The sequence below is a fragment of the Aspergillus wentii genome (genome assembly GCF_001890725.1).
Source record: "Aspergillus wentii DTO 134E9 unplaced genomic scaffold ASPWEscaffold_4, whole genome shotgun sequence".
NCBI classification, from domain to species: Eukaryota; Fungi; Ascomycota; class Eurotiomycetes; order Eurotiales; family Aspergillaceae; genus Aspergillus; species Aspergillus wentii.
In genome coordinates, this window is record NW_024467835.1 from 1,962,475 (window position 1) to 1,986,903 (window position 24,429).

At 47.6% G+C, this 24,429-nt stretch overlaps 16 protein-coding genes and 1 non-coding gene across 17 annotated transcripts; 6 read left to right on the top strand and 11 right to left on the bottom strand.

Annotated features, from left to right (window-relative positions):
• Window positions 1-401: 401 nt before the first annotated feature.
• On the bottom strand, window positions 402-671 carry ASPWEDRAFT_172197 (uncharacterized protein; the record flags this gene model as incomplete). The annotated part of the gene is made up of 3 exons (XM_040830909.1): window positions 402-443; window positions 489-554; window positions 606-671. 3 exons carry the CDS (start codon window positions 669-671, stop codon window positions 402-404), a joined length of 174 nt encoding a protein of 57 aa, XP_040689062.1.
• A 1,078-nt stretch (window positions 672-1,749) lies between these two features.
• Window positions 1,750-2,793, top strand: ASPWEDRAFT_28025 (uncharacterized protein; the record flags this gene model as incomplete). Its single annotated transcript, XM_040833082.1, has 4 exons — window positions 1,750-1,977; window positions 2,023-2,186; window positions 2,257-2,441; window positions 2,489-2,793. The coding sequence occupies 4 exons, from the start codon at window positions 1,750-1,752 to the stop codon at window positions 2,791-2,793; spliced, it is 882 nt and encodes a 293-aa protein (XP_040689063.1).
• Window positions 2,683-3,478, bottom strand: ASPWEDRAFT_40584 (glutathione S-transferase family protein). The gene has a single exon (XM_040835358.1). It carries the CDS (start codon window positions 3,450-3,452, stop codon window positions 2,835-2,837), a length of 618 nt encoding a protein of 205 aa, XP_040689064.1. The 5' UTR covers window positions 3,453-3,478; the 3' UTR covers window positions 2,683-2,834.
• Window positions 3,479-3,997: 519 nt separating this feature from the next.
• Window positions 3,998-4,754, top strand: ASPWEDRAFT_40585 (uncharacterized protein). Its single transcript, XM_040835359.1, has 2 exons — window positions 3,998-4,401; window positions 4,449-4,754. Exons 1-2 carry the CDS (start codon window positions 4,032-4,034, stop codon window positions 4,637-4,639), a joined length of 561 nt encoding a protein of 186 aa, XP_040689065.1. The 5' UTR covers window positions 3,998-4,031; the 3' UTR covers window positions 4,640-4,754.
• Window positions 4,755-4,932: 178 nt separating this feature from the next.
• ASPWEDRAFT_59712 (zinc-binding alcohol dehydrogenase family protein) lies at window positions 4,933-6,076 on the top strand (the record flags this gene model as incomplete). Its single annotated transcript, XM_040838463.1, has 3 exons — window positions 4,933-5,200; window positions 5,246-5,501; window positions 5,545-6,076. The coding sequence occupies 3 exons, from the start codon at window positions 4,933-4,935 to the stop codon at window positions 6,074-6,076; spliced, it is 1,056 nt and encodes a 351-aa protein (XP_040689066.1).
• A 234-nt stretch (window positions 6,077-6,310) lies between these two features.
• On the bottom strand, window positions 6,311-6,864 carry ASPWEDRAFT_28029 (uncharacterized protein; the record flags this gene model as incomplete). The annotated part of the gene is made up of 2 exons (XM_040833083.1): window positions 6,311-6,350; window positions 6,392-6,864. The coding sequence occupies 2 exons, from the start codon at window positions 6,862-6,864 to the stop codon at window positions 6,311-6,313; spliced, it is 513 nt and encodes a 170-aa protein (XP_040689067.1).
• Window positions 6,865-7,225: 361 nt separating this feature from the next.
• On the bottom strand, window positions 7,226-8,205 carry ASPWEDRAFT_155134 (ester cyclase). The gene is made up of 2 exons (XM_040829678.1): window positions 7,878-8,205; window positions 7,226-7,829 (listed from the first exon to the last, which is right to left on the bottom strand). The coding sequence occupies exons 1-2, from the start codon at window positions 8,055-8,057 to the stop codon at window positions 7,515-7,517; spliced, it is 495 nt and encodes a 164-aa protein (XP_040689068.1). The 5' UTR covers window positions 8,058-8,205; the 3' UTR covers window positions 7,226-7,514.
• A 264-nt stretch (window positions 8,206-8,469) lies between these two features.
• Window positions 8,470-9,475, top strand: ASPWEDRAFT_172204 (NAD(P)-dependent alcohol dehydrogenase; the record flags this gene model as incomplete). Its single annotated transcript, XM_040830910.1, has 3 exons — window positions 8,470-8,522; window positions 8,582-8,653; window positions 8,701-9,475. 3 exons carry the CDS (start codon window positions 8,470-8,472, stop codon window positions 9,473-9,475), a joined length of 900 nt encoding a protein of 299 aa, XP_040689069.1.
• Window positions 9,476-11,104: 1,629 nt separating this feature from the next.
• On the bottom strand, window positions 11,105-11,176 carry ASPWEDRAFT_t137. The gene has a single exon. It is a non-coding gene; the product is annotated as a tRNA-Arg (tRNA).
• Window positions 11,177-11,486: 310 nt separating this feature from the next.
• ASPWEDRAFT_40587 (uncharacterized protein) lies at window positions 11,487-13,477 on the bottom strand. The gene is made up of 3 exons (XM_040835360.1): window positions 13,248-13,477; window positions 12,430-13,202; window positions 11,487-12,375 (listed from the first exon to the last, which is right to left on the bottom strand). Exons 1-3 carry the CDS (start codon window positions 13,443-13,445, stop codon window positions 11,784-11,786), a joined length of 1,563 nt encoding a protein of 520 aa, XP_040689070.1. The 5' UTR covers window positions 13,446-13,477; the 3' UTR covers window positions 11,487-11,783.
• A 510-nt stretch (window positions 13,478-13,987) lies between these two features.
• ASPWEDRAFT_40591 (uncharacterized protein) lies at window positions 13,988-15,027 on the bottom strand. The gene has a single exon (XM_040835361.1). The coding sequence runs from the start codon at window positions 14,762-14,764 to the stop codon at window positions 14,411-14,413; it is 354 nt and encodes a 117-aa protein (XP_040689071.1). The 5' UTR covers window positions 14,765-15,027; the 3' UTR covers window positions 13,988-14,410.
• Window positions 15,028-15,797: 770 nt separating this feature from the next.
• Window positions 15,798-17,243, bottom strand: ASPWEDRAFT_51453 (MIP/aquaporin family protein; the record flags this gene model as incomplete). The annotated part of the gene is made up of 3 exons (XM_040837591.1): window positions 15,798-16,053; window positions 16,099-16,628; window positions 16,674-17,243. 3 exons carry the CDS (start codon window positions 17,241-17,243, stop codon window positions 15,798-15,800), a joined length of 1,356 nt encoding a protein of 451 aa, XP_040689072.1.
• A 540-nt stretch (window positions 17,244-17,783) lies between these two features.
• Window positions 17,784-18,527, bottom strand: ASPWEDRAFT_74897 (uncharacterized protein; the record flags this gene model as incomplete). The annotated part of the gene is made up of 1 exon (XM_040839530.1): window positions 17,784-18,527. A coding segment is annotated over one exon (744 nt), but the record flags the coding sequence as incomplete, so codon positions are not given.
• A 351-nt stretch (window positions 18,528-18,878) lies between these two features.
• On the top strand, window positions 18,879-19,752 carry ASPWEDRAFT_40593 (uncharacterized protein). The gene is made up of 2 exons (XM_040835362.1): window positions 18,879-19,386; window positions 19,440-19,752. The coding sequence occupies exons 1-2, from the start codon at window positions 18,885-18,887 to the stop codon at window positions 19,697-19,699; spliced, it is 762 nt and encodes a 253-aa protein (XP_040689074.1). The 5' UTR covers window positions 18,879-18,884; the 3' UTR covers window positions 19,700-19,752.
• ASPWEDRAFT_183462 (uncharacterized protein) lies at window positions 19,325-20,795 on the bottom strand. The gene is made up of 2 exons (XM_040831981.1): window positions 20,460-20,795; window positions 19,325-20,409 (listed from the first exon to the last, which is right to left on the bottom strand). Exons 1-2 carry the CDS (start codon window positions 20,707-20,709, stop codon window positions 19,730-19,732), a joined length of 930 nt encoding a protein of 309 aa, XP_040689075.1. The 5' UTR covers window positions 20,710-20,795; the 3' UTR covers window positions 19,325-19,729.
• A 231-nt stretch (window positions 20,796-21,026) lies between these two features.
• ASPWEDRAFT_51454 (NmrA/HSCARG family protein) lies at window positions 21,027-22,125 on the top strand (the record flags this gene model as incomplete). Its single annotated transcript, XM_040837592.1, has 3 exons — window positions 21,027-21,608; window positions 21,652-21,999; window positions 22,042-22,125. The coding sequence occupies 3 exons, from the start codon at window positions 21,027-21,029 to the stop codon at window positions 22,123-22,125; spliced, it is 1,014 nt and encodes a 337-aa protein (XP_040689076.1).
• ASPWEDRAFT_40597 (uncharacterized protein) lies at window positions 21,936-23,541 on the bottom strand (the record flags this gene model as incomplete). The annotated part of the gene is made up of 1 exon (XM_040835363.1): window positions 21,936-23,541. A coding segment is annotated over exon 1 (1,055 nt), but the record flags the coding sequence as incomplete, so codon positions are not given.
• Between the last annotated feature and the right edge of the window lie 888 nt (window positions 23,542-24,429).

The following is a 24,429-nucleotide window of genomic DNA, read 5'->3' on the forward strand; positions in this document are numbered from 1 at the left end:
ATATTTTTAGTCGGGGATCCACTCATATCGATCCTGGCAACACCATATTATTTCACGACTCTTCATGTTACCTTAATCTATTGGAAGGGAATATTTTTTAGTAGGATGCCTATAAGTAATCACTCAAACTATTGGCCGGACTACTCGGGACAAGACCTGCCAAGTACCTACATACGTATACCGTATACCTACATAGCACCTTCGGTAGCTTCGATAGCATCAAACTACCGTTTATCAATATACTATGAATGAATGCGCTGTCAAAGTTTTATAATATTTTATTGGTAAGGATCGGCTAGAACAAAAGTTCAAAATATCTATACAAGACAGATACCATAGGCAGAAAGTAAACACAACAAAAACAACATCACCCCCTTATCCAAGTCGCCCAGCTGGAGTATCTACTGGGCCTTGCAAACTCCCTGGCTCTCATTGGCGAGTTGCTATATCGGTTAGTCATGTTCCTCACTTTAAAAGAAGTCACATACCAAGCAGAAACCACCCTCGCATACTCCCATGCTGCCGTCCTTCTTGCATGGCTGGCCAATGGCAATCTAAAAGAATTAGCTTAGATGCTTGAACAGTCGGATAGAATCGTAGCATACCGAGTTCTGGGCAGCAGCCAGAGTAGCGCCGACGAGGGCAAGAGCAGCGATAAAGTTGAATTGCATTGTGATTGTTGGTTGGATTGATTGGATTGATTGAAGAGTAGATAGATGGGATGTATGTGTTGATGATACTGACAGAAGAAAGGAGGATGAGAGGGTATTTATATCTTTTTGTGTCTCTAGAGATGGCTGACCATCTTCCGTATAACCTCATGGAGTCGGGTAAGAATACAACCAGCCGATTCCGATTAAAAATAGCCGCACAATTGTATACCCACAATTGATATACTATTTCAGACTAAAGATCAATAATAGAAATAGCATTGTTAACAATGTTTATTCAATACTTGTGGGTTTATTATGATTAATGTCAGTATTATACAAACAGGCAGCCTTCCACCTCCCATTCTGAGGGGTTCGGATTTCGAATCGAATTTCTAGAAGATAAGTGGAGTCTAGGAGATGTGGCAGAATTATTATATCAGCATCATCTTATTAAAAGCCGTACTTTGGTAGATGATTCGTAATGGAAAGAGGAATACACAATATAAGATAAGATATTATTCTTGTCAAATGATAGATGGATGATAAATGAAGGCGATTACCTCTAAGCCAATGAAGCCCGATGATATTGCATCATCTGCATGAAGTGTACAAATCGATTGAACCTCTTGTTGAACAGCAGCTGTTGTGGCACGTAGCACACACAGCTGTTAGATAAACTGGTTATCGTGCATGAGGCTGCAGATGCAGATTGTCCAGTCCACCTCTATCCACTTATCATTTAATGTTCATGTTATATTGTACAAATATGCAAGATGGTATACTGATAAAAGTCATAACTTGAGATTCACCAGTTCTAGATCGATATAAAATGGAGTTTACATAATATGCTACACGGTTTGCTAGGTTATATGCAACATATCCACCGCATCGGACCCATATGCAGCTATGAACTGCCTGCAGATCGAATTACCGAGTCACCGTTGGCTACACAAACTATGCAGGTATTCCAAATTAACTTCACGAGACGAAGGGGACAGCGCAACATACATAAGATATATAATCTTATGGAACAGCCCACCGAAATGTCTATAAATTCACCTTCAACTCCCACAATCCAACCTAATCTTTAACTACGATGGCAGAGCCAAGGGACATCAGTCCGGAGAAACATGTGGCACTAGTATCATGGATCGCTCAGGGCTCGTGGAAGACAGTGTGCTACTTTGTCGATGAAGAAAATAGGATATCGGAATCAACCCTGCATCCTGGCTCGGGGAACTGGGCAGGTACCAAGAAGGTGGAGGACATTGAATCGCATGGTCCCATTCGCAGTTTAGATGCCACGTGTGCTGGAGATGGAGAGGTGAGCTACCTGTGTCATTCATTGAAGAATAACTAACACCGACAGATCAATCTACTGTATGTCGCCAATGGAAAGGTGCATCAGTGGGGATATGATCTGGAGGACGGCAAGTGGGTGGATTATAAGCTGGCATTTTTCAGGAACGTGGATGTCAGAAAGGCAGTCATTATATCAGGGCCAGATGATAAGGATGTGGCATACTTAACCAGGTATTATCACTATCTATCTGATATGGACTGCATCTGACAAATCAAGAGAGCATGACGACAGGATCTACAGACTCAGTCGAGACGCCCCCTTCACCAAACTCGGTATTGAAGGTTTTGGTCTAGGCGAATTCCAGAAGGAAGAAGAGGTCTATTCAGCATGTGCTGGTCCTGATGGCTATATCATTTATCACAAAGAAATTGGGGGAAGTGAGATTTTACTCCAGATATGGTCTATTAAGGGCTTTGGGATGTACCGTGGGTATAAATTTGTTCATACATTATCATTACTGACTATTCTATAGGAGATGTATGGGGGCGACGCTTCTTCTACGAGAACTTCATGATCCATACCGTCAGTAGACCCAGGGCTTCACCAAGGGTGTTTCTCTTCAATGAGGAGAAGATAGTAGAATGCACGGAAAATGGAAATGGGAATATCGAGACGGCAACTGTCGTCGACTTTGAGGAGAAAATACCATATATCAGTATTGATGGTGTCTCGCTGGGAGAAATGGTCTGCCTGGTGTATGGAGATAGGAAGACAGTCAAGAGTGTTATGATCATGTCGAATGGAGATGGAATTGTCAAGATGCCTGATATAAAATGAGCCCGAATATCTCCTATAGCCAAATATGATAGTAATATATTCTATACATCAGCCTCAGCAGCACGTGCCGCAATAGTAGACTCCTGTGCTCCTATATACTCCACCAACGCCGTATACTTGGGATAACTGTCCATACTCAATCCAATCATCGGCGCCCACAGATAAAACGTATACAGATACAGATCAACAGCCGTAATTGTATCCCCAACCGCATGGACTCCCTTCAATTTCTCGTCAATTGTACTATAACATTCCCTGACAATCTCGAGCCCTTTCTTCTTTAATCCCTCAAAATGGCTCTCATCATCCGAGAACCGCTGCGGGCGCAGACTAAGCCCAAATCCTTTCGTGTGCAATATGGCCGATAACCACATCATCCACTCGTATGAGCGGGCGATTTCGATTGGCGTAGTGCCGAGGAATTGCTGTTCGGGAACTAGATTGGCGATGACTGTGACAATGGCAGGGACTTCTGTGATGACTTCATCATCGATGATGAGAACTGGGATTTGCTTTTTAGGGTTGAGGGCAAGGAATTCAGGGGAGAAGTGCCCGATTTGTTCTTTGATGAGAGTAAATTCGAGGCCTGCTTTGCGCAGGAGGATATGTGGTACCAGAGAGCAGGCGGTGGGGGAGTAGTACAGTTTGATAGCGGGCATTGTGATGGTGATCGTGATGCTTTGTAGATTATTGGGTTGGATGAGGGGTTTTAAGTAGTGGAAATATCTATTTATAATCAGAATACGCTATGCTGTTGAATACGAGGAATCCCTGTCAATATTGGGGCTATGCATATATCAACAGAATAACAATGAAAACAGTATAATCAACTTGAAGCTATGCAACAGTAAAAATGGCCTGTTCAACTGATCATATTCACGCTGGTCAAAGATAGAGCATCTTCCATATCCTGATTTATGGCAGTGTCTTTGCTATCTAGTTCATTCCATGTGATAGATTCCATTTTGTAGGATTATTGCTGTGTTATAGTTGAATCTTTGAAACTACGCTCTTTCGAATGTTACTCATCAAAATAGACAGAGCAATAAAATGTTTGAAAGCTATCTTCATAGTCTGCACAACTCAAATATTTCCCCTTCCAGCCGCCAAGACTGTCTGGCACGCTAAAAATGAAGTCACGCGTCAAGATTTAATCAGTATCATCATTTTATTTTTCTAAACAATTCAATATCAACTTCACTATCAATTCTATACCCAATTGAAATACATATACGAAAATGCCAATTCCATCTGATATAACCGACGAGCTCGACCGGCGCATGCTCACCAAAAACGCCATCGCCAACGCGTCCAAAGAACGTCTGCAAGCTCTTCTTGACGAACTCCTCTATATCGACCCTTTTGCTAGTGAATTCATGGCAGACAAGCTTCTTGTGACTGAAGATAAAATTCCTGCAAAGCGGGCTTCAGAGAGTGATGAAGATGAAAATGACAGCGAGAGCGAGGATGAGGATGAGGAACGCGTCAAACAACCCGCAGAAGTAACCGGATCAAAGAGATTAAGAAGTCGATATGAATACTGCCAGAACTGCCATGTGGAATTCGATACTACAACTAATACCAAGACCAGCTGCTGTTATCATTCTGGTTGGTCTTGGCATCTGTATACCAATTAATAAACTAACTAGGCATAGATACAGCATACCCAGACGAAGACTCATTTGAAGACCATGATGAGGACTGCCATGGTCCAATGGAAGACTTCTTTGACGATTTCCCAGAGAAATTCATATACGAATGCTGTGGGAAGCGTGGTGATCAAGCAGGCTGCGTGATTAACTGGCATCTTGAGGGGGGAGCACCGAAGAAAATGAGACCGGTTTAAACAGCTTGACTGTTGATTTACATTCTTGTATATTATTTTCTTGCTATAAGTTGAGGTTCCAGTATAAGAGGTATCCTTATCTGCATAAATCTGACTAAATATGTGCATCACGACACATGTCAGACAAGGCTGTCAGCATTGATTGATAATCATTGTTGATGCCTACATCAGTAATCAGACATTACAGACAACGCTATTGTATAGTAAGCACAGTCTGATCATTAATAATGTCTACCCTGGACGTCAATATATAAACCACACCAGACGGACTGAATCATATGTACAATCACAAAATGATCCAAACCCGAAAAGCCATCAAAGAAACCGCCCCTGGAAAAGCAGAGCTCCAAGATAATGTTCCTCTCCCTCGAGTCCGGGATGACTACATCATCGCTGAGACAAAGGCATTTGCACTGAATGCCGCTGATTACCACCATATTGACCTTCTTGATACTGCCGGACCTGTCATCGGGTGCGACTGGTCTGGTGTTGTCAAGGATGTTGGGAAAGATGTTACGCGATTTAAACCTGGCGATGAGGTGTACGGTGTCTGCCATGGAGGTATTCAACTAGCTTCCTTATCTATGTATCCCGCTAATATAATAGGCAATGCGCTCGAACCCGAAGACGGGGCATTTGCCGAAATCATCACCAGCAAAGAACACACCACCATGCACAAACCAAATCATCTCAGCTTTGAAGAAGCTGCCTCTCTTGGGGCTGGACTGATTACCGTCGTCCAGGTGTTGTACTCGGTGATGAAACTGCCATTACCTTCTCTTCATGGTACATCCGGCCCGACTGTGCTGGTTTATGGTGGAAGTTCCGCCACAGGGACAATTGCCATCCAAGCTGCTAAACTGTATGTCCTATATCCTTACTTATAATAGGTACTGATTTGATAGCTCCGGCTGCCGTGTCTACGCAACCTGTTCTACGAATAACCTCGACCTGGTCAAATCCCGCGGTGCAGATGCTGTATTCGACTATACCAAACCAGGCTGCATCACTCAGCTCCTACAAGCAGACGCGTCCATTACGCATATAATCGACTGCATCGGAGATGAAAATGCAGTCCACTTTTGCAGTAAAGCACTCTCCCCTTCTGGTGGACATTATCACTCCGTCAAAGCGCCGTTTCCGGAGACGTTCAAAGCACTCAGACCGGAGGATGGTGTTATTGGTACAACAGCTGTGGCGTATGCAATGCTGGGAGAGACGTTCAAGTTTGTGGATGGGACGATATTTCCGGCTGATGAGGAGTTGGGAGAGTTTGCGAAGAAGGGTATGCTTATTTTGGAAGATTTAGTCATGGACGGGAAGATACAAACTCACCCGGTTGATGTGCGTGAGGGAGGGCTAGAGGGGATCCTGGATGGACTAGATGAGTTGAAGAATGTGGGTGTGAGAGGAAAGAAGATTGTATATAGAGTATAGACAGATCAAGCATAAGAATCAGTTCATTCACTTATATTCCCTATACATGTATGGTGGTTGATTTAACGATTGATGTTGCAGAGTAATATGATATTTATAGTGCGAGTCATTGATTACAAGCGTATTGTATAGAATCAAGCTACTAGCATATTCAGATATGTTATAAAGATGAATTTAGATCAATATGATAATTTTTTTTAATACAACATGCCATGCAATACAGTCTTTTAACCATCAAAACGGAGCCGGACTAGAACTACTCTTCCCATTCGATCTGCCAATGTCAGCTCAGTCCTATCACTCAGACAAACAAACCTTTTCTGAATCTCCCTCAACCCACGTAAAAGCCTCACATACGGATCAAACTCACTATCCCCCAAGCCCCTTATCCGAACCTCCTTATGCTTCCTCGTCCACCCCTTCGCACTCGGATCGCGTTTCTCCACGTAGTGAATCATCTCCATCATCGGACTGAGCCGACTATACTCCCTGTTCGCCGGACTGACGAACAGCGGATCTATACTCCCGTCCAGGCGGCATTCATCTTCCAGCAGCTTGAATTCGCCTTCTGGGGTGGTTATGGATGGGTCGTAGGAGGATTGGTGGTCTCCTACTTCGTTGTCTGTGCCGGATAGAGCGGTCTCCGCGCGCTCGGGGTGCAGCGACTGTCTGTCTAGATTGGAGTCTTCGGTTGGTTTACGGGCAGGGATGATGAGCTGTCTGGATGGGTATTGGAGGAGACTGGATGTCTTGCTAATTGTCCGGAGACATCTCATCGGTGAGGCCATTTCCAACGTTGCTGTTTTGGTGAGGAGAGTTGAAAGGAAGAGGAATTCTAGGGAGAGGTCTGGATAGATATGGAGGGGCAAAATAAAGTCGTGTCATTGACGTCAGTGGTCGATTCTGGTTGGCTGCCAGGATACGTTTATTGTCCAGAATGGTCTAGTGGGGTTAAGGTTTGGCGAACCACGGTTGAGACATATTTCAAGATATTATGCTGATAATGCTTTTAGTAGAAAGATACTCGGGTTTTATGATGCTATGATGCGAAGCGTTATCAATCTATGTATCACATTATATATCTGCAATATGATCTGATGTATATTATGTTTGTCTTCATATCTCAGTGAGAATAAAATTGCGATGGGTTGAGAATAACTAATTAACCGTATCCTGACGTCGTTAGTATTTCTTTTCAGAAGGAATACTCACACCGTACTAAGCATCGACGATATTGCCATTCGAATCTGAAGGAGAGACTTTAAAGAATGATCAATCCAAGACACAGAACTTGTTCCATGTATCCAATCAGCTATGTCTAACAATTTGCGATAGGCCATACAACAAGAAGACAAAGAGAAGGTCAACCTTATGCCATAGCCTTGAACATGAGGTGACCTACTCCAAATGTACAGATAAAAGAAGGTAGTTCTACACCTCAAACATGATTCCCCTCATCATACCTCACCTCCTTCCCAGCATTAGGGGCCGCCACCAACCCTAACTGCTGCAACGCCGTGAGAGCCTGCTCCTCCCCAATCTCGTCCACAATCTTTCCGTCCTTGAGGGTGAAGATGGTCGTACCGGAAAAGTACACCTCCCTGCCAGTATTCGGCCTATCCAACTTCCCCACAGCCAAATCATCAAACGCAACACCAGTATGCTTCCCACCCCCGATCCAGCGTCCGACGACGTAGTCTCCTTCCGCGATGAGGGGGAATTTATATGACTGGAATGAGATGTTGGGGAAGGCCTGACTGTCGTTAGATTTATGAATATCTAATAGAGAGATTGTGGGTACCTCGCGAAATTCGAGGAGCATCTTCTTGGCTGCTTCTTTTCCTCGTCTGGGTCCGTGCATGGGGTAGTCGATGGTGAAGTTTTCGGTGCAGAGCTCGTCGACGACGGAGACGTTGCCTTTGCCCCAGTATTCGGTGAAGTATTTTTGGATGATAGTTTTGTTGGTTTCTTGGAGTGACATTTTGGGGGTTTTGGATTGTTCAAGATATCAGTTGAGGTGGATTGATGAAGATGATGGATGGCAGATTGAAGTAGATAGATATCTCTGCTTATATAGAGTGTCAGTAGAAGAATTGTTTCCAAAGCGACCAATCAATACCCCGTCAGATTGGTATTAAAGTAACGAATGAGAGAGCCTGTCATCAGATGGTGTACTGTTATTGGCCAATTCCGGGATAATCTCGGAATTTACCTCGGAGCGATATGATTGGCCAGTTTGTGGGCAACTAACAAGACAAATCCAATACTTATTTGCCTCGCTTACTAGATACTAGCATTTTATCATTGAGTTCTCTTCTTCCATATCACCTTCAATCATCAAACTCAGCTCAATCTATTGAAATGCCCACATTCAGTCTTCCACGGCTCCAAAGATGGATCCATCGTTCAATCCCAAACCCACCTCCCCGATCCGACAGACCACCAAGTCCTCATCAGAATCACTCATTCCGGTCTCTGTGGGACAGACTAACATTACAAGAACAGCGGTATCGTTCTCGGACACGAGGGGGCAGGGGTTGTACAATCAATGGGATCAAAGGTTACATCGCTGCAGATGTACGCCCCCCATCCACCATCTATTCACCACGATACTAACATTGAAGAGGCGATCGCATCGGCTGGAGCTACCTCCACGGCAGCTGCCAGACATGCAAATACTGCCATTCCGGCGACGACCTGTACTGCACCCACCGTCGTATCTACGGCGAATCAAACACGCACCAAGGATCGTTTGCTTCGGGGGGACTCTGGAATGAAGATTTTCTGTACAAAATCCCAGACGACATCTCGAATGCAGAGGCAGCGCCGTTGATGTGTGCCGGTAGTGCTGTCTTTTCGCCGCTGCGGAAGTTTAACATTTCCCCGACAGACAGGGTGGGCGTGCTTGGAGTCGGAGGGCTGGGCCATCTTGCTATCCAATTCGCAGCGAAGATGGGGTGTGAGGTTGTTGTTTTATCGTCGAGCCAGTCTAAGAAAGAAGAGGCGTTGGCATTTGGCGCAAGCGAGTTTTATACCCTCGATTCATCAACGATCCAACCACTCGACCATCTCCTCGTTACGTCCGCAAGTCAACCTAATTGGAACACGGTCTTTGAGATGATGGCCCCGGGGGGTACGGTCTACGCACTCACAGTCGACATGGGCAAAATGCACCTCCCATATCTCCCGCTGGTGATGAAAGGGCTTCGTATCCAGGGTAGTTTACCTGCTGCGGGGGCGCGACAGAGGGAGATGTTGCAGTTTGCGGCGCGTCATTCCATCAAGCCTGCTATTATGTCTTTTGCGATGAGTAGGGAGGGAATTGAGGATGCGATGGAGACACTTCGACGGGGTGGGATGAGGTATAGAGGGGTTTTGGCGAATGGAACAGCAGATTAAGTACATTATCTCGTAGGATTAGAAAAGATCTTCATAGGTGGAAAACATGATTAACAGTGAAGAAGCCAGTTAAGCCCACAACTCATACAGGACCTGATCGGTCCTCTTCGATGATAAATTGGTGGTGACAAATGCCAAGATGCCAGAGCTCAGTTGGAATGGTATTCCTGTCCAAAGGCAGTAGGCAAGGCGTTGACCCCAATCCAGGCCATTCTCATCACAATGCCCACGACCAAGATGCAGGCAGTTGCCCACCCGAGTCTGATTCGACCCGTTGGAGAAAACATCGCGAGTGTCATTGCGTGTGTGTTGCGATCTCCCTCGATATCGAGAAAGTCTTGGAGCTGGACTGTGGTCATGGCCCAGACACAGATAAGTAGCTCAGGCGTTGCACCCATGCGCCTTGGTTCAAATGAATAGACAGCCGTGTTCAACACCTTCATCACCAAGAAGGTGACGCCAGTTACCATCAGATTCTTGGAAGACCAGTGCCGGAATGTCGGCCACGCATAGAATGCCGTCGTTCAGGTTTCCCAGAGAAGAGTGTAGAACGCAGCCCACTTCCACATACCAATGAAATGGCCAATGGTGCGAGGCACCAGCTGACCAGCCATCGAACTCGAGACTGTTGAATCGTAGGTAGGCATAGGTCAGAAGGTCAAGGAAATCCTGTTGCTGGAAGTACTTCTGGCAGAACTTTATAGAGCCTTTTGTTCAATGATGACATTCCCGGAGAATAACTCCATGATCAGGACTTAACGCTGCTGGCTGTCACATCTCTTATGCAGGTATTTCAGTCTTCATACTTCACCATCGCCTGGACGGACACTCTTGATGCCCGTACGATGCTGAAATTCGACATTTTGCTGGCTGTCAAGCATCCATCTTTACAGAGCGGGAAGGATGATCGAGATCTTCTTGATTGTCTGTCTGGGTCGGGATCCTGCTCTGGCTGTTGGGAGAGTGGGTGTTGGGGGCGGGGTGCCACTGCATTGGAGACGGCGGTTTCACAGTGGTGGTCTTGGATTGGCCTAGTGGAATATTTAAACATGATTCCATGTGCAGAAGAATGAACATCATCTTAGATTAATTGAGTAGGTATGTCTTTGTGTTTATACTCTCCTTAATGACTGTTGTTCAACCGACCAATCAACATCCCTGTCCGATTATTTTTAAAGTGATAAGTAACATGGAACATCCTTGTACGTGTTTATGTATATCAGACAATGCAGTATGATTGGCCAATTTAATTACAACATTGGACTCCTACATTCAATTGATATGATCGGCTTTTTAAAGCAACAACACCTTCTGTATGTCTATTTGCCTATTTTCCTACCTACTAACACATATCCAATGATTAAATCAAATGTCAACCCGTTCAAAATGCCCTCGTCTACCATTTTCTGTCTCTAGAAATAGAACCATACTCATAGTGAATAACTTACGCTTTCCTCTTGTTGTATTTTACCGTCCGGCGGAGAGAGGGTCTACCCGCATCCTGTCCTCAAAAGGGTATAGCAACGCACCAATCTATAAAATGATGTAAAAATTGTGCGCCCATAGAAGGCGACTCTAAAAGTATGGGCAGCCGGAAGCCCTCCGACAAAACAAAAAACAAAAAAGAATTGACCGACGCAGGGATCGAACCTGCAATCTTTTGATTCGTAGTCAAACGCCTTGCCATTGGGCCAGCCGGCCTTGATTGTTCGTCCTTGTTTCTTATTTGTTTTCTTAAAGGGCATACTAAAAGCAGGCAACCGGGATGTTCGTTTCGACATTCATCCTTTGTCACCTGCACAATACTGGTTTGTCTACTCTGCTGCAAGGGGGGAGGCAGCGGGGATTTGGCAGCCTTTCTGTCGAGTTTGTCACTGTGACGCTTGAGTAAGGAGGTATTTCAGATGCAGGTTCTACGACGAAGGGTGGGATGAGTTATTCACAATATAAAATGTATATGGAACATGCAGTGAGGAGGGTTATCCACATCTCTACACAGGAATATCAGTGCGTTGAAAATGCCGGATTAATGGCTCAAAATTGATTCCCGAGGAACAGGGCATAAGACTGCACGAGACTGACCGAGTCCAAGCCAATAACCAGCTGACCGGTAACACAGACAGTTTCACAACAATGCATTTATTGACTATTTGTACTATTCACAGCATACACGAACAGAAAGTATACAAAAAAAGAAAAACACTGTAGAAAACAAGAAATGAAATGCAACATCACCATGCATACGCAAGGTAAACATAATGCAACCCTCCCAATGCAGAAATAGCCACCCAACACCGCTAGTCCACCATCAAACAGGAGAAATACACGACAGCCGCAACTTCAAATCCACCGGCGGTCGAGACGTAACGAACCCGACTGGTTGCGGTGTCTTGTCCCCGAGATACTCGATGTGAAACTTTTCCACGACACCGGCGACCAGCCGTCTCGCGACCGGTACGGAAAACGGACGGGCGGGACAGCTTCTCGTCCCGTACAGGAATGACAGCATGGCGATACTCGATGTGGCCCCGCCGAGCGTGTCGATCTTTGGCTTCTCCGGGGTGGACCGGTCGATCCAGCGTTCTGGGTTGAAGGATTCGGCGTCAAGGCCCCAGAGGTGGTGGGCGCGGTTGATGGCGCGGGCGCAGGTGGTCACGTAGGTGCCCTGGGGGACGAACTGGTTGCAGACGGTGGTGTCGCGGATGGCTTTGCGGACGGTCATGGGGAGGGGGGTGTATAGGCGAAGGGCTTCGTTGACGACGCCGTGGAGGAGGGGGAGGGTGTCGTAGGTTTGTTCGCCGGGGTTGGAGAGCAGGTCTTGCCGGAGGGTGTGTTGGATGTGAGGGTGGGTGGCGAGGAGATAGAGAGTCCAGGAGACGACGCTGGCGATGTTTTCCAGTCTGAGTTAGTTAGTAATGTGTATGGAGTGAGGGGGAGAGCGAGGTGAAACATACGCTCCAGCCAGAATGACAAACAGCTGCGAAACGGCTTCCTCGTGGGTATATTGGCCCGAACGGAGGAATTCAGAGAGAAAATCCTTTCCATCACTCTTTTCCCTTCTCTGTGAGATGACTCTGCTCATGACGGCGTAGTAGGCAGCGTATGCGTCTTTCATCTCACCGTCCATCTTCCTCGGAACCCACCTGCGCACTATTCTCGGCATCCCCATGTGCCATCGAAAGTTTGCTTTCTGGCGCGGGTTTCCCTCGAGGATAGGCGAGACCACATCATGAATATCCATATTCTCCCCATTAACCATATTCAAATCAATGCCCATTGCAAAGTAGCACGTGATATCGATGACTACCAGGCCTGTCCAGTCGCGGACAGCAACCCCAGACGTATCTTTATACTGCAGATGCCCGATAGCCTGCTTCACCTTGGATGACATCATCGGCTTCATCCCCTCCACACGGGTCGGATGCATCATGGACAGGAAGATCGGTCGACGGTGTTTATGCACGTCTCGTTCTTGGGTCAGCAGACTGTGCCCGAGGAATTCCACCGTCCAGTGGCGGAAGGTCGCTGTTTTTTCAAAATCGGCCACATGCTTGAGATGGATATCGGCGATGGCCTCTGGGCTGGTGGGGAGGAGGTACTCAGAGGCCATCAGGCCGTAGAAGTGGATGAGGCCGTTGTTGGGAATGGAGTTGAGCCATTCTGTCAGTTGGACGCCGATGGGTTCGTCGAAGACGGCGCGTGCGTGTTGGAAGAGGATGTCGCCATTCTGTTCTGTTAGTATACTAAGATATAGCCATGGTATAGATGGTACCTTTGGTTTTGGAAGATGTTTAAACACACTCGCACGTTTTCTAGCAATAGTCCTCCACGAGATAAATAGGACAGTATATAAAGACGAGGTGATAAGATAAACAGCAGAATACACTGCCACCGATGGAGTACTATAAACCCTCAGAATAAGATAAAGAGCCGCTGTCCACACGGACAACCCAGTCAGAAATTGCGCCATTGTAATAAAGTGAATTGATCAGTTCAACTCAATCCCCTCCGACAGGGTTGTGTATAAATAAGAGCACGAGGTGAGCATTGTGTAACCGCCGACACGCTGGCGGACCCATATTTCCAGATCGAGCGCAGCGCATGATGATCTGGCGATGGACAACAGGAGCCATTCATTCACACAATGCCTTTGTCTTGCCGCTGCGGCAGGCGATGTGGGCGTTGTGATTGGCGGAGAGGGTGATGTTCGTATATAAAGTTTGGTACACTACCGGATTGGTAATGTATTATGGCATCTTATTTTACTATTATTATACTGTTCATACAGTTTAACCGGATAGAATCAGGATATAATTATTAATAGGTTATATCATATGCTATCACATGCTGACTATCCAAACCCCGCATGAGAACGTGCTTCATAGCATGATCTGCTGCATACTTCCAATATTCTGCACAGTACTTTGGTCAGACTCGTTCACCGTCGTTGACTTATATTCATCTTGATATATTGATATATTGATACTGTGAAGTATAACTATATATGAAGTCCCCACGATATCCGCTTCTGCCCCTCCGCCACCTCCCCAAACGCCTCTCTATACAATCCCCTCTCCACATCCTCACGCCGCTGCACCCGATCTGGCAAAGATACAGTCGGCTCATTTTTCCAATCAAACCCCGACTTTCTTTCAATCCCCGCAGATTCCTTCCTCGACTCTGATTGCCTGGACGTTTTACCCGACGGCATTTGCTCCGTTGAACTGTCAATATATTTGCGTTTTACATGGGAGTACAGCGAATGTAGTGCCGGTGCTGTCGCGCAGATGTGCACAATAGCCGATTCCGCCGTCGTCCACAGCGCAGCCGGTGCGTCGTTGTACGTCGGATCGTCGAAGCTGTCTATATACACGAGACTGGGGATTCGGGCGGACGCGATTCCAATCACACTTGAGGTAACCATTAGCATATCATTCATAGATAGAGTAAGGGAACATACAAAACCCCCATCCCAAGCAACACATATAACGCAATTTTCTTTCCGGGCGTAGTCTGCAGTTTCCTCAAAACCGGAATCGGGATGATAAAGACGGCCAGTTCGGTCGCGATATTCACGCCGGCGTTTGCGTACGCCACCTGTCGGAGACTGAGACAGTGTGCGTGGCGGCGTTCCGTGACGCGCCATGTTGCGCTGATCGGGTTGCATTGCCAGATTGCCATGGGGACGGTGATTAGGACGGACAGGGTGAGGATGGCCATGCAGATGAAGACGGCGAGGCGGAGGGAGCGGTTGGGGAAGATGCGCAGATACAGGGCTAGGAGGGACATTTTGACAAAGTAGATGGCGATGGCCCAGAAGATTTGGCAGAGATAGACTGTCTATTAGCCGCTGGCGGGGATAGATGGGAGGAGGGGCGTACACCACATGAAGAGAGTGGCGAGTTGGGATGTCGATTGTATATGAGGGTCGTAGATGTGATATCCCAGATTCAGTCGAGCGCCTTCATCATGAGCAACTATACCTTATAATATAGAGGGACATACATAGATTAATCGAAATAGTCAAAGGCACCGAAAACACAATCGCAATCAGATGGAAATAATCATCCCACCACAGCCTCCCTGCCGTGCAGAGTCTCGCGATGATGCGCAGGATGATCAGCCCGAATGTAACCACCGCTGCAACGATCGCTAATACCTTGACTGCGGTATGTCGACTGTCGTGGGGGCGGTTGCATTGCACAGCGTCGAGGCGAGATACCTCTACATCTATTAGAATGCTCTTGATATATCTTTGGGACGTACCGAGTATCCCTGATAATTGGCAGTTGTCAAGTATACAGCTAGTGACTATCGCAGACACATTCTGGCTGTTGCATTGGCAGGCGATATCCGATGGCGAACATCCTGCGGCGGGGATCGCGTCGAGGAGGCATTTTGCCTATATGATTAGTATACATGGTAGTCACTGTATATTAGGACATACACTGCACGGAGGCAAAGCCGCAATCGCAGCAGAATCCGCATAAACAGGACGAAAGACAGCCACAGCAGCAAGTAGAAATAAGAGTTTCATTTTGATGATCACAATCACACCCACCGTCAGAGTCTATATGCTCGGACGACGGGAAGACCAATAGACTCATACTTGGCTGAATTAGGTTCAACGGCCATCATCCTTCGTCTCGGCCTGTTGCATGCGGAATGCCGACTATTGGGTCAGCCAATAGGAGTTAGGGTTACATTCCCCAACTGGACTGGTATTAGGTTAATATCCAGTGGAGAATAGCAGTAAAATCTAATTAATTCATCATGGATATACCCGTCTACCGTATATACACTTGAACGCAAAACCAACCAATCAACTCTGCACATTCTTCCCACTTTCCAGATCTCCCTTCTTGCTCTTCTTCTTATGCCGCGGAAAATTCACCGGCGACTCGCCCCCAATAAAGATGCAGATATCGTACATCGCTGCCCCCGCCAGAGCACCGGATATCGTCGCCAGCCAGGAGCCCCAGAACCACCAGCCGTTGCGTTCTTTGAAGATTTCGCCTCCGTAACCGGCCATTAAAGCTACTAGTCTGGGGCCGAGATCGCGGGCGGGATTGAAGCAGCTGTCTGGTTAGTATATATAGATAGTAGAAGGGAGGATGGCTTACCCTCCAGTGTTATAGCCAAAACCAATGTCCAAAACAAAGATGATCAACCCGATGATAAACGAATGCATACCCGCTCCAGGAGGCGCATTGCTATTATCTCCCATTGCAAAGATCGTGCAGAGGAGGATCGCAGCCGAAACAAACTCATTAAAGAACGCCGTCACATTACGCACAAAAGCCAACGGCTCTGTATAAAACCCCAATCCCGTCGCGCCGAGAGACACGCCCGGCGCGAGATTGATGATCGAGTCACGGTAGATGCAGTACGCGAGTCCTCCGGCTGTGAGTGCGCCCAGCAGCTGTGCCACGATGTAGTATGCGCACTGCTTACTCGGGAATCCGCGGAAGATCCATAATGCAATGGAGATAGCAGGATTGAGATGAGCACCGCTGACACCACCGGCCAGATAGATGCCGACCATGATGCCAAAGCCCCAGGACCAGTACAAGCAGATCCGGCCGCCTGCTGCTGTTCCTCCTGTGCCGACGGATAATGTGCCGCATAGGCCGATCAACATGGCAACCGTGGTCTTCCATTAGCATATATCTTTATCTTCATATATATGAGAACTCACAGCCAACCACTCCGCCAACGGCGCTCTGACCATCATCCTCACCTTCGACCACCGATTCAGATTCTCCCCCTCATCCCCCTTATCCTCCGTATGCCGTACCTTATGCTCCTCCCCCTCATCCATCCAATGGTCATCCCCTAGATGCGGCGTCTGGTCCATCGCCGGAACCGCCTCCGACTCCCCCTTGCTCTCCGGCTGATACATCTCATGGTCCTGCGAGCCGTCGCGCTTCGTCCCAGACCGCACAACGCGAGGCAGCGGTTTCGCGAGTCCCCATATCGGCTCTTCCTGGTTCTTCATGTACCGCGGGTTATGTTTGTGGTACTCTGGGTCGATGTAGACATCGTTGGCGGATGGGTCGGGGGGGCCGGCGATGGAGTGGGAGGGGGCGTGGGAGCGTTGGTGCGAGGGCCGGGGTTCGAGGTTGTAGGTGCTTGCTCGGTCGGTGGGATGGTGGTGGATTGTATTTTGTTGGTCTTGTTGATCTTCTTTTTGTTGTTGGTGGGAGGAGGGTTGGAGGCCGTAGTCTCGGGAGTGAGGATGGCTGTCGTCGCTGGTTAGACCTGCCATTGTCACTTGAGTCTATACAATGATACAATGGATGGATGGGAAACGTATGCTTCATCTAGATGAAACGAAGCAATTTATGTTCTATCCGGGGCAATCTGAATTTTCACTCGATTAAACTATGAGCTAATAGCAAGACTGCAAGCTTGCTTGGGAGACCGTGTTGACTTGGAAGATTCCCTGTTCTCTGTATCTCCATATTCCATGGCATAGGCCAATGAGAGTGGAGATGGATGTGAAGATATTTCTGACAGCAATTGTCGTGATGTCATGATGTCGCATGGTCGGTGGGTCCATCGCCTCTCCTTGTTATTGTTTATGTTATCTGTAGAGAATATCAATGGCAGCATTTTATATTTAAAAAATTATAAGATTAATTAAAGCTGTCAGGCTAGTGTAGACAATTCTTCAGTTGAATGGATGAAGTGGACCAGTAACACACCCAATCTAATCCCCTCCAACCAACCACTTTGGATCGATCTATCAATTATTCGGAATCCAATCTCGAATCGGCCACCCCCCAATCTGATTCTTCTTCAGCGTATAAAACTCCTTTGTACTACTCTCATCGCTTTTCTGCATCTCCGGCGGAAACGAATAACTCATGACGGAATCCTCATTCCTCACGCCCAGCTGCACCGTATCCCCTTCCTGCTCTGGCGCAAACTCATGCCGCAAACCAAGCACATGGCCCAGTTCATGCAGAAACACATTCTTCATATAGTTGACATATCCCGGCTCAAACGCCCGCTTATACACATACACCGTACTCAGATCGTCGTCGTTGGGGAAGAATGATCGCGCAAGCGTACTGCCCTGGTCCCCTCCATACGCGAGCACAAACGCTGCGTCTTCAATCTTCGTCACCCACTTGAAACTCACGCCTAGCTGGAGTGCGTTCCAGTCCTTGCATGCGTCGTTCAGCATCTGCGCTGCGTATACCCTCGCGTCGTCGGTTGGATACCCCTTTGCGTACGCGGCAAAGTTCACCGTGTTTGGCACTTTCCACCGATTCACGATCTTGTTCAATCCCACCTGCAAACTGGGTATGTTTGCCCGGGGCAGGTTCGCCGCTGGCTTGGATTCAGTGATGCAGTGGTATTCCGACGCGGCGATGGAGACGTTGTTGGAGGAGTGGTGGGTGATCATGGCGGAGACGCGGGGGTTGGTGTGGCCTGCTGGGAGGGTTGCGAGGGAGGATGGCCCAACGGCGGATTTCCATTTCGTGATGCGTTCGATTTTGGTGTCGGTGTCTGGTTTTATGGTGGGTGGGTGGGACATGTTGGGGGGTGGGAGGGTGGTGCCGCACCAGTTGTTGGCCACTTTGACGGTTTGTAGTTTATGTATAGTAGGTGATGTTGTGTAGGAGATGATGATGGAAGAGGAAGTAGTTATATATATGTATGTGTAGTAGATGTAGTCATGATGATACATAACGTATAAACTACGCAATATTCTACAGATAGATTGATTAGATTAGATCATTCAACACTAGTTCTAGTATTCAATAATAATAATGTCAACGAGGCTGTGTATTGACTCACTCGTATTTAAACTTCACTACACACCTCTGAGTCACATATCAATATAAATACCACTTCTCTCCATCATATCATTCAATTCAACTATTCAATCAATATCAAAATGCCCAACAAAGCCCAACGACAGCAAATCGCCAACGACACCCTCTCCCTAACCCCCACCATCCTCACCACCCACCCACCCCACTCAAAGCTCTATCCCTCCCTCCTCCCTCCTCTCCAACCATCCACCAGCCAAGCCAAACCACACATAACAGTCCGAAACCAAGACACCTTCACCGCAGCAGAAACCATCCTCAAAAACAATGCCTCCGCCCGCACCGCCGTCCTCAACATGGCCAGCGAAAAGAACCCCGGCGGCGGCTGGCTGAACGGCGCACTGGCCCAGGAAGAAGCGCTGTGTTTGCGGAGCACACTCGCCGCGACGCTGTATAAGCGCTACTATCCGCTGCCGGTGTATGGGGCTGTTTGGTCGGGGGTGTATGTGTTTCGGGGTGAGGTGGATGCCGGGTGTCCGGTTTATGGGGAGAATGAGGGGTTCAGCGTGGATGTTCTTAGTATGGCTGCGTTGAGGAGGCCGTTGGTTACCGGTGGTGGGAAGTATGGTATGTTTTGCTTTCTTTCTTGAATATAATCGATGCTAATGATGATGGGGTAGCGAATGCGAGTGATGTTGAGATAGTGAAGAATAAGATACGCCAGATCCTGCGCGTGCTGGCGGAGAATAAGATATCGCATTGTGTGCTTGGTGCACTGGGCTGTGGTGCGTTTAGGAATCCTCCAGCTGAAGTCGCCAGGATATACAAGGAAGTGCTGGACGAAGACGAGTGGAGGGGAGTGTTTGAGGAGATTGTCTTTGCCGTGTTGGATACGAGGGGAGAGTTAAATTATAAGATCTTCCAGGCTGTTTTTGATTAATATAATACACTATACAATTGGTATATACAATTAAATATATCTCACTCCGCCATCCAGCTCTGCCTTTGGCGATGGTTGACTCAGTTCGACTGGAGGAGGCGGCATAAAGACACTCTGCGGTGCAATTCCTCCAACCGCAACGCCAATTTCCTTGGGTGCAGTGACGGCGTGGAAGCCATTGAATCCCTCGAATGTATTCACTGGGACTGCATTTGACCTGCTGGACGCAACAGACCCACCGCCCCGGTTAATCCCATACTCATTGCTCCTGTTGACGCCAGTAAACGGAATCGCTCCTTTCTGCGCAAAGGCAGGCTCAATCTGCCTCTCCTTTGCCCGTTGCTTTCGCTCCCAGAATCCCCATAGCAGCGCAGACAGTGCAATCACGCCCAACGGGACACCCACGCCTGCTCCAATGGCGACGTTCTTCTTTTTCTCGCTGTCGCAGACGCCAGACGGGATGGGGAATGACGATGTCGTGTTTGCATGCGATGAATTCGTCGATGAAGTTGACTTCGCTGTTAGATTGGACAGTCCTGCCCGTCCCGGGATGATCTCTGCTGGACCGATGGTGAAGGGCTCCTCGCCGTTCAGACAGCTGACGTTGCCGTATTTCGGGTCGACCACGGGGTTGCCGCAGCAGTAGGTTGAGATGCCGTGCAGGAAGCGCAGGTTGGTGATGGTGCAGCCGCCGTCGGTGTTATCTTGTGCTGTTCATCGTTAATTACTGTATAGTTGTATAGAGTGGGTGAGGACGTACAGCCATAGCAATACTGCGGACAACTCGACCCCCAATTCTGATCGGTGCAGCTGGCCCGGGAGAGCACGAATGGCTGGTGGCTGACGCTATAGCAGAGTCCGTTGGTCAGGCAGATGTCGTTTGCCGAACAGCAATGCGTGTATTTATCAGAGCTGCAGGGGACGTCGTTGGATTTGGTGCCGTCGGGAAAGTAGCATTGTTGGGCGGATGTGAGGGTGAAGGTGAGGATGGATGCGAGTAGCCACCTCATTTTGATATAGTTATAATAAGTAATGGAATAAAACTATAGTAAGGGCCTTAAATAAATGAATGGGAACGATGATGTTTTAAAAGCTGGCTGAGGCTGTGCTATTTTCGGCCCCAGGATAAGCCGGATTGCCTTGTGGTGCAGGATTGGGGCGATGATTATTTATGAATCCATTCAATTTCGAATCTTATTCAGAGCCGATCATCTTATATGATATTCTATTATTTATATTCTATTTGGATGGTGATTATAAATTGATGGGCCGAATATGCCTTGCTGACGCGGGGTAACACACTTTCTCCCCCTTCAAATATCTCAAAATGCCCAAAATCATCGGCATCATCGGCATCACAGGAAACCAAGGCAGCTCTGTCGCCTCTCGCTTTCTCCAAGATGATAAATTCCATGTTCGAGGTTTAACGCGAAACCCCTCTTCACCAGCTGCACAACGACTGTCTGCGCAGGGGGTGGAAGTCATCTATGCTGATCTCAACGATCCATCAACCCTGACCGCTGCATTTAACGGAGCTAATATCATCTTCAGCGTCACAAACTACTGGGAACCATTCGTCAGACCTGATTGTCGGGAACGCGCAGCTGAAAGGGGGATCAGTTGTCGACAATACGCGTATGATGTCGAGCTCCAGCAGGGAAAGAATATCGCAGATGCAGCTGCTACACTCGACACTCTCGACGACAACGGGTTCATCGTATCGACACTAAGCCACGCCAGAAAATGCAGTCAGGGAGTGTATAACGAGCTGTATCACTTTGACGCAAAAGCAGAAGTCTTCCCAGATTACGTGCGCCTTAAATATCCAGATCTAGCGGGGAAAATGTCCTGCGTTCAGACTGGCTTCTTCATGTCGAGCTATAAACTTGCTCCCGAGGCTTATTTTACGGTAGTTTTCTTTGCATTTTGGTGGATCGTACTGATGGATACAGAGGATGGGCGATGGCTTTGAAATGACATTCCCAACTACACCCGACGCAGCAGTCCCTCATCTCGATGTTAATGCAGATCTTGGAAGCTTCGTCTATGCCGTGTCGCAAATGCCACCTGGGCAGACATACATGGCTGCTGGGAGTACGTGCAGCTGGACTGAGTATATGAGGCTGTGGAGTGCGGTTACTGGTGTTACAGGACGTTATCGGCAGGTATCATTGCAGGAAGTGATTAACAACACACTAGATAAGGAGTTTGGTCGTGAATTTGGCGATATGTGTTTGTATTCGAGTGATCCGGGGTATGATGGGGGAGAGAGGTTGTTGATGGCGGAGGATATACAAAAGGTGAGTGATGAGCTACTATTATGATATAGACTGACTGTATAGACTGGAATTGAATGTCCGATGACTACTCTTGAAGAATGGATGAAGAAGGAGGATTGGTCGAGTGTTTTGAAAAACTCATGCTGATTGACATGGATGTGGAATAGAATCTGGCTGATAAACAAGCTCATTAATCTGACATCTTTATGCATGTAAATGCAGCAGTTCATTTAGTTATGAAGCTGACTGTTTCGTGCCAATGCAACTTTAATTATCGCCTTAGTGCTTATTGCTGACATCAGACTGATCGACGGGATGGTTACTAGATTCTGGAAGGGATATTAACTTGAGGAAAGTCAATTGACTGTTGACATCTCCATCGTCAAGGTATTCAGTACTATCTCAAGTACGGCAGTACGATTATCTACCTCTCAACCCCTGAAGAAGAACATCCGTATCCTTCTCCACGCTCATCCACTCCTTCTCAATAACCTCGCGGTGCCGCTCACTCCGAACCTGAAAATCGACTTCAAACTTCTTCGGTCCAGAAACAAAACCATGGTCGATATCCCACGCACCAACCTCTACCTTCTTTCCACCCCGATACACATGGTGAATATTGTATCCCCACAAAATCCTCGCAGCGTTTATGTACATGGTATTCAGGGCGATCTGCTTCCCAGGACAGATACGTCGCCCATATCCGAACCCGCTCATTGAGGGTGTCGACTCGTCGAACCATCGTTCGGGTTTGAATGCATACGGATCCGGGTATGTCGTCTCATCGAATGCGATGGCCCAGTTGTTGGGAATCACGGCTGTATTTTTGGGAATGTGATAGCCCATGTATTCATCATCTGCGGTGGTGGCGTGTGGGATGCCAATCGGTCCGACTTGTTGCCAGCGCAGAACCTCCTCCACCATGGCGTGGATATAAGGAAGACGGGAAGAGTCTTCGAAACTAGGCAGACGGTCTGGGCCAACCACTTCGTCTAGCTCTTTCTGTGCTTTTTTCACGCACTCCGGGTGCAGGAGACTTGCTTTGATGAACACGCGTAGCGCACTCACCGTCGTTTCCACGCCTGCCTGTAGCGTAAGTCCCAGCAGGAATGAAAGATCAGTCGATGACACTCTCTGCGCGACCGGAAGTTGCGAGATCTGCTGCGTCCAGTTCCAATTCGAGCTCGATTGTCCTTTTTGTAGATTCGCCTGGTAAAATGTAGCAGCCCGGGTATACGACTTCTCTCCGAACTTCTTCCACGGCGCCAGAAACGAGGGCAGACAATCGAGAACTGGGAATAGCTCAACAATCCCAAAGCCGATCTGCGTCAACGCTTCCACGAGTTCCTTAACGATGGCGCTGGTCTCCATGATCTCAAAATTATTTTCCTCTCCCTCTAACCGTTTTCCGTATTGCAAAGTGTATCCCAAACTCGCTGTATACCGCATAAAGTGATAACTAAAGTCGTTGTTGGTCATCAAATCGCTCAGCAGCTGCTTACTCTCCACATCTTGCAGCACCCGGTACTCGTTTGATTTCTGCGTATTCACCAACGGGGTGATTAGCCGACGATGCGTCTCCCATTGCTTCGTGTACGGCATCAGTGCCATGTTGAGTCCGTGGGTCGAGTGTCGCGCGTTTACAAAATCCGGACGACTGCTGTAGATGGCGCTGCGTTTGCTCAGGAGATCGACTGAGATTTTGTGCGAGCTGATGCTGATCGCGCGCTGCTGACCGAGTTTGTAGCTGATGATCGGGCCATATTGCCTGTGCCACGCGAGAAGGGTGTCGGGGAGGTTGTCGCCGAGTTGGTGTAGGTTGCCGATGAGGGGGAGGGGTCTAGGGCCGGGAGGGAGCTTTCGTTGGTTGATGGTTCTGTAGAGGATGGTCAAGACGAGGATAACACAGAGAGTGAGGAATGGATTGTCTTTCAAGACAAACAGGTTGGAGGTTGAGAAATCCATGTTGGTGTCTACTTACACTAACAAGGGACAGACTCTTATATGATTTCAAAGCACTCGCTTGATTGGTAGGGACATAGTTTTACTTGCTGAAAATAGCGAGCTAAAGTGCGGAGATAAAGGCGTTATTGGAGAAACGTGCTGAGTATACATTCGTCGGGACTCCGCTATCTCTTCAGCCGAGTGTGATAGTGTGACTTGGCTGCATGAAATGGAGATGGAGTAGACACTAATCAGGATAATATTCCGGTGGTCAGACAGAATCAGTCTGCTATTATCAACTCTTATTGGCGAGATTAGCAATTGATAGGGTACAATGTTAAATGTATTTCGGTTGTCTTTTTTCTTCATGCGTCCTGAATTTGAGACATCCTAACGTAAAGCCGGTCACATCGGATCAAAAAATAAAGTAGCTAGCGGATGGGTTAGACAATTTCTTGACACGAAGTATTTCAGAACTCACATCATTCATTCACACTACCAAATATC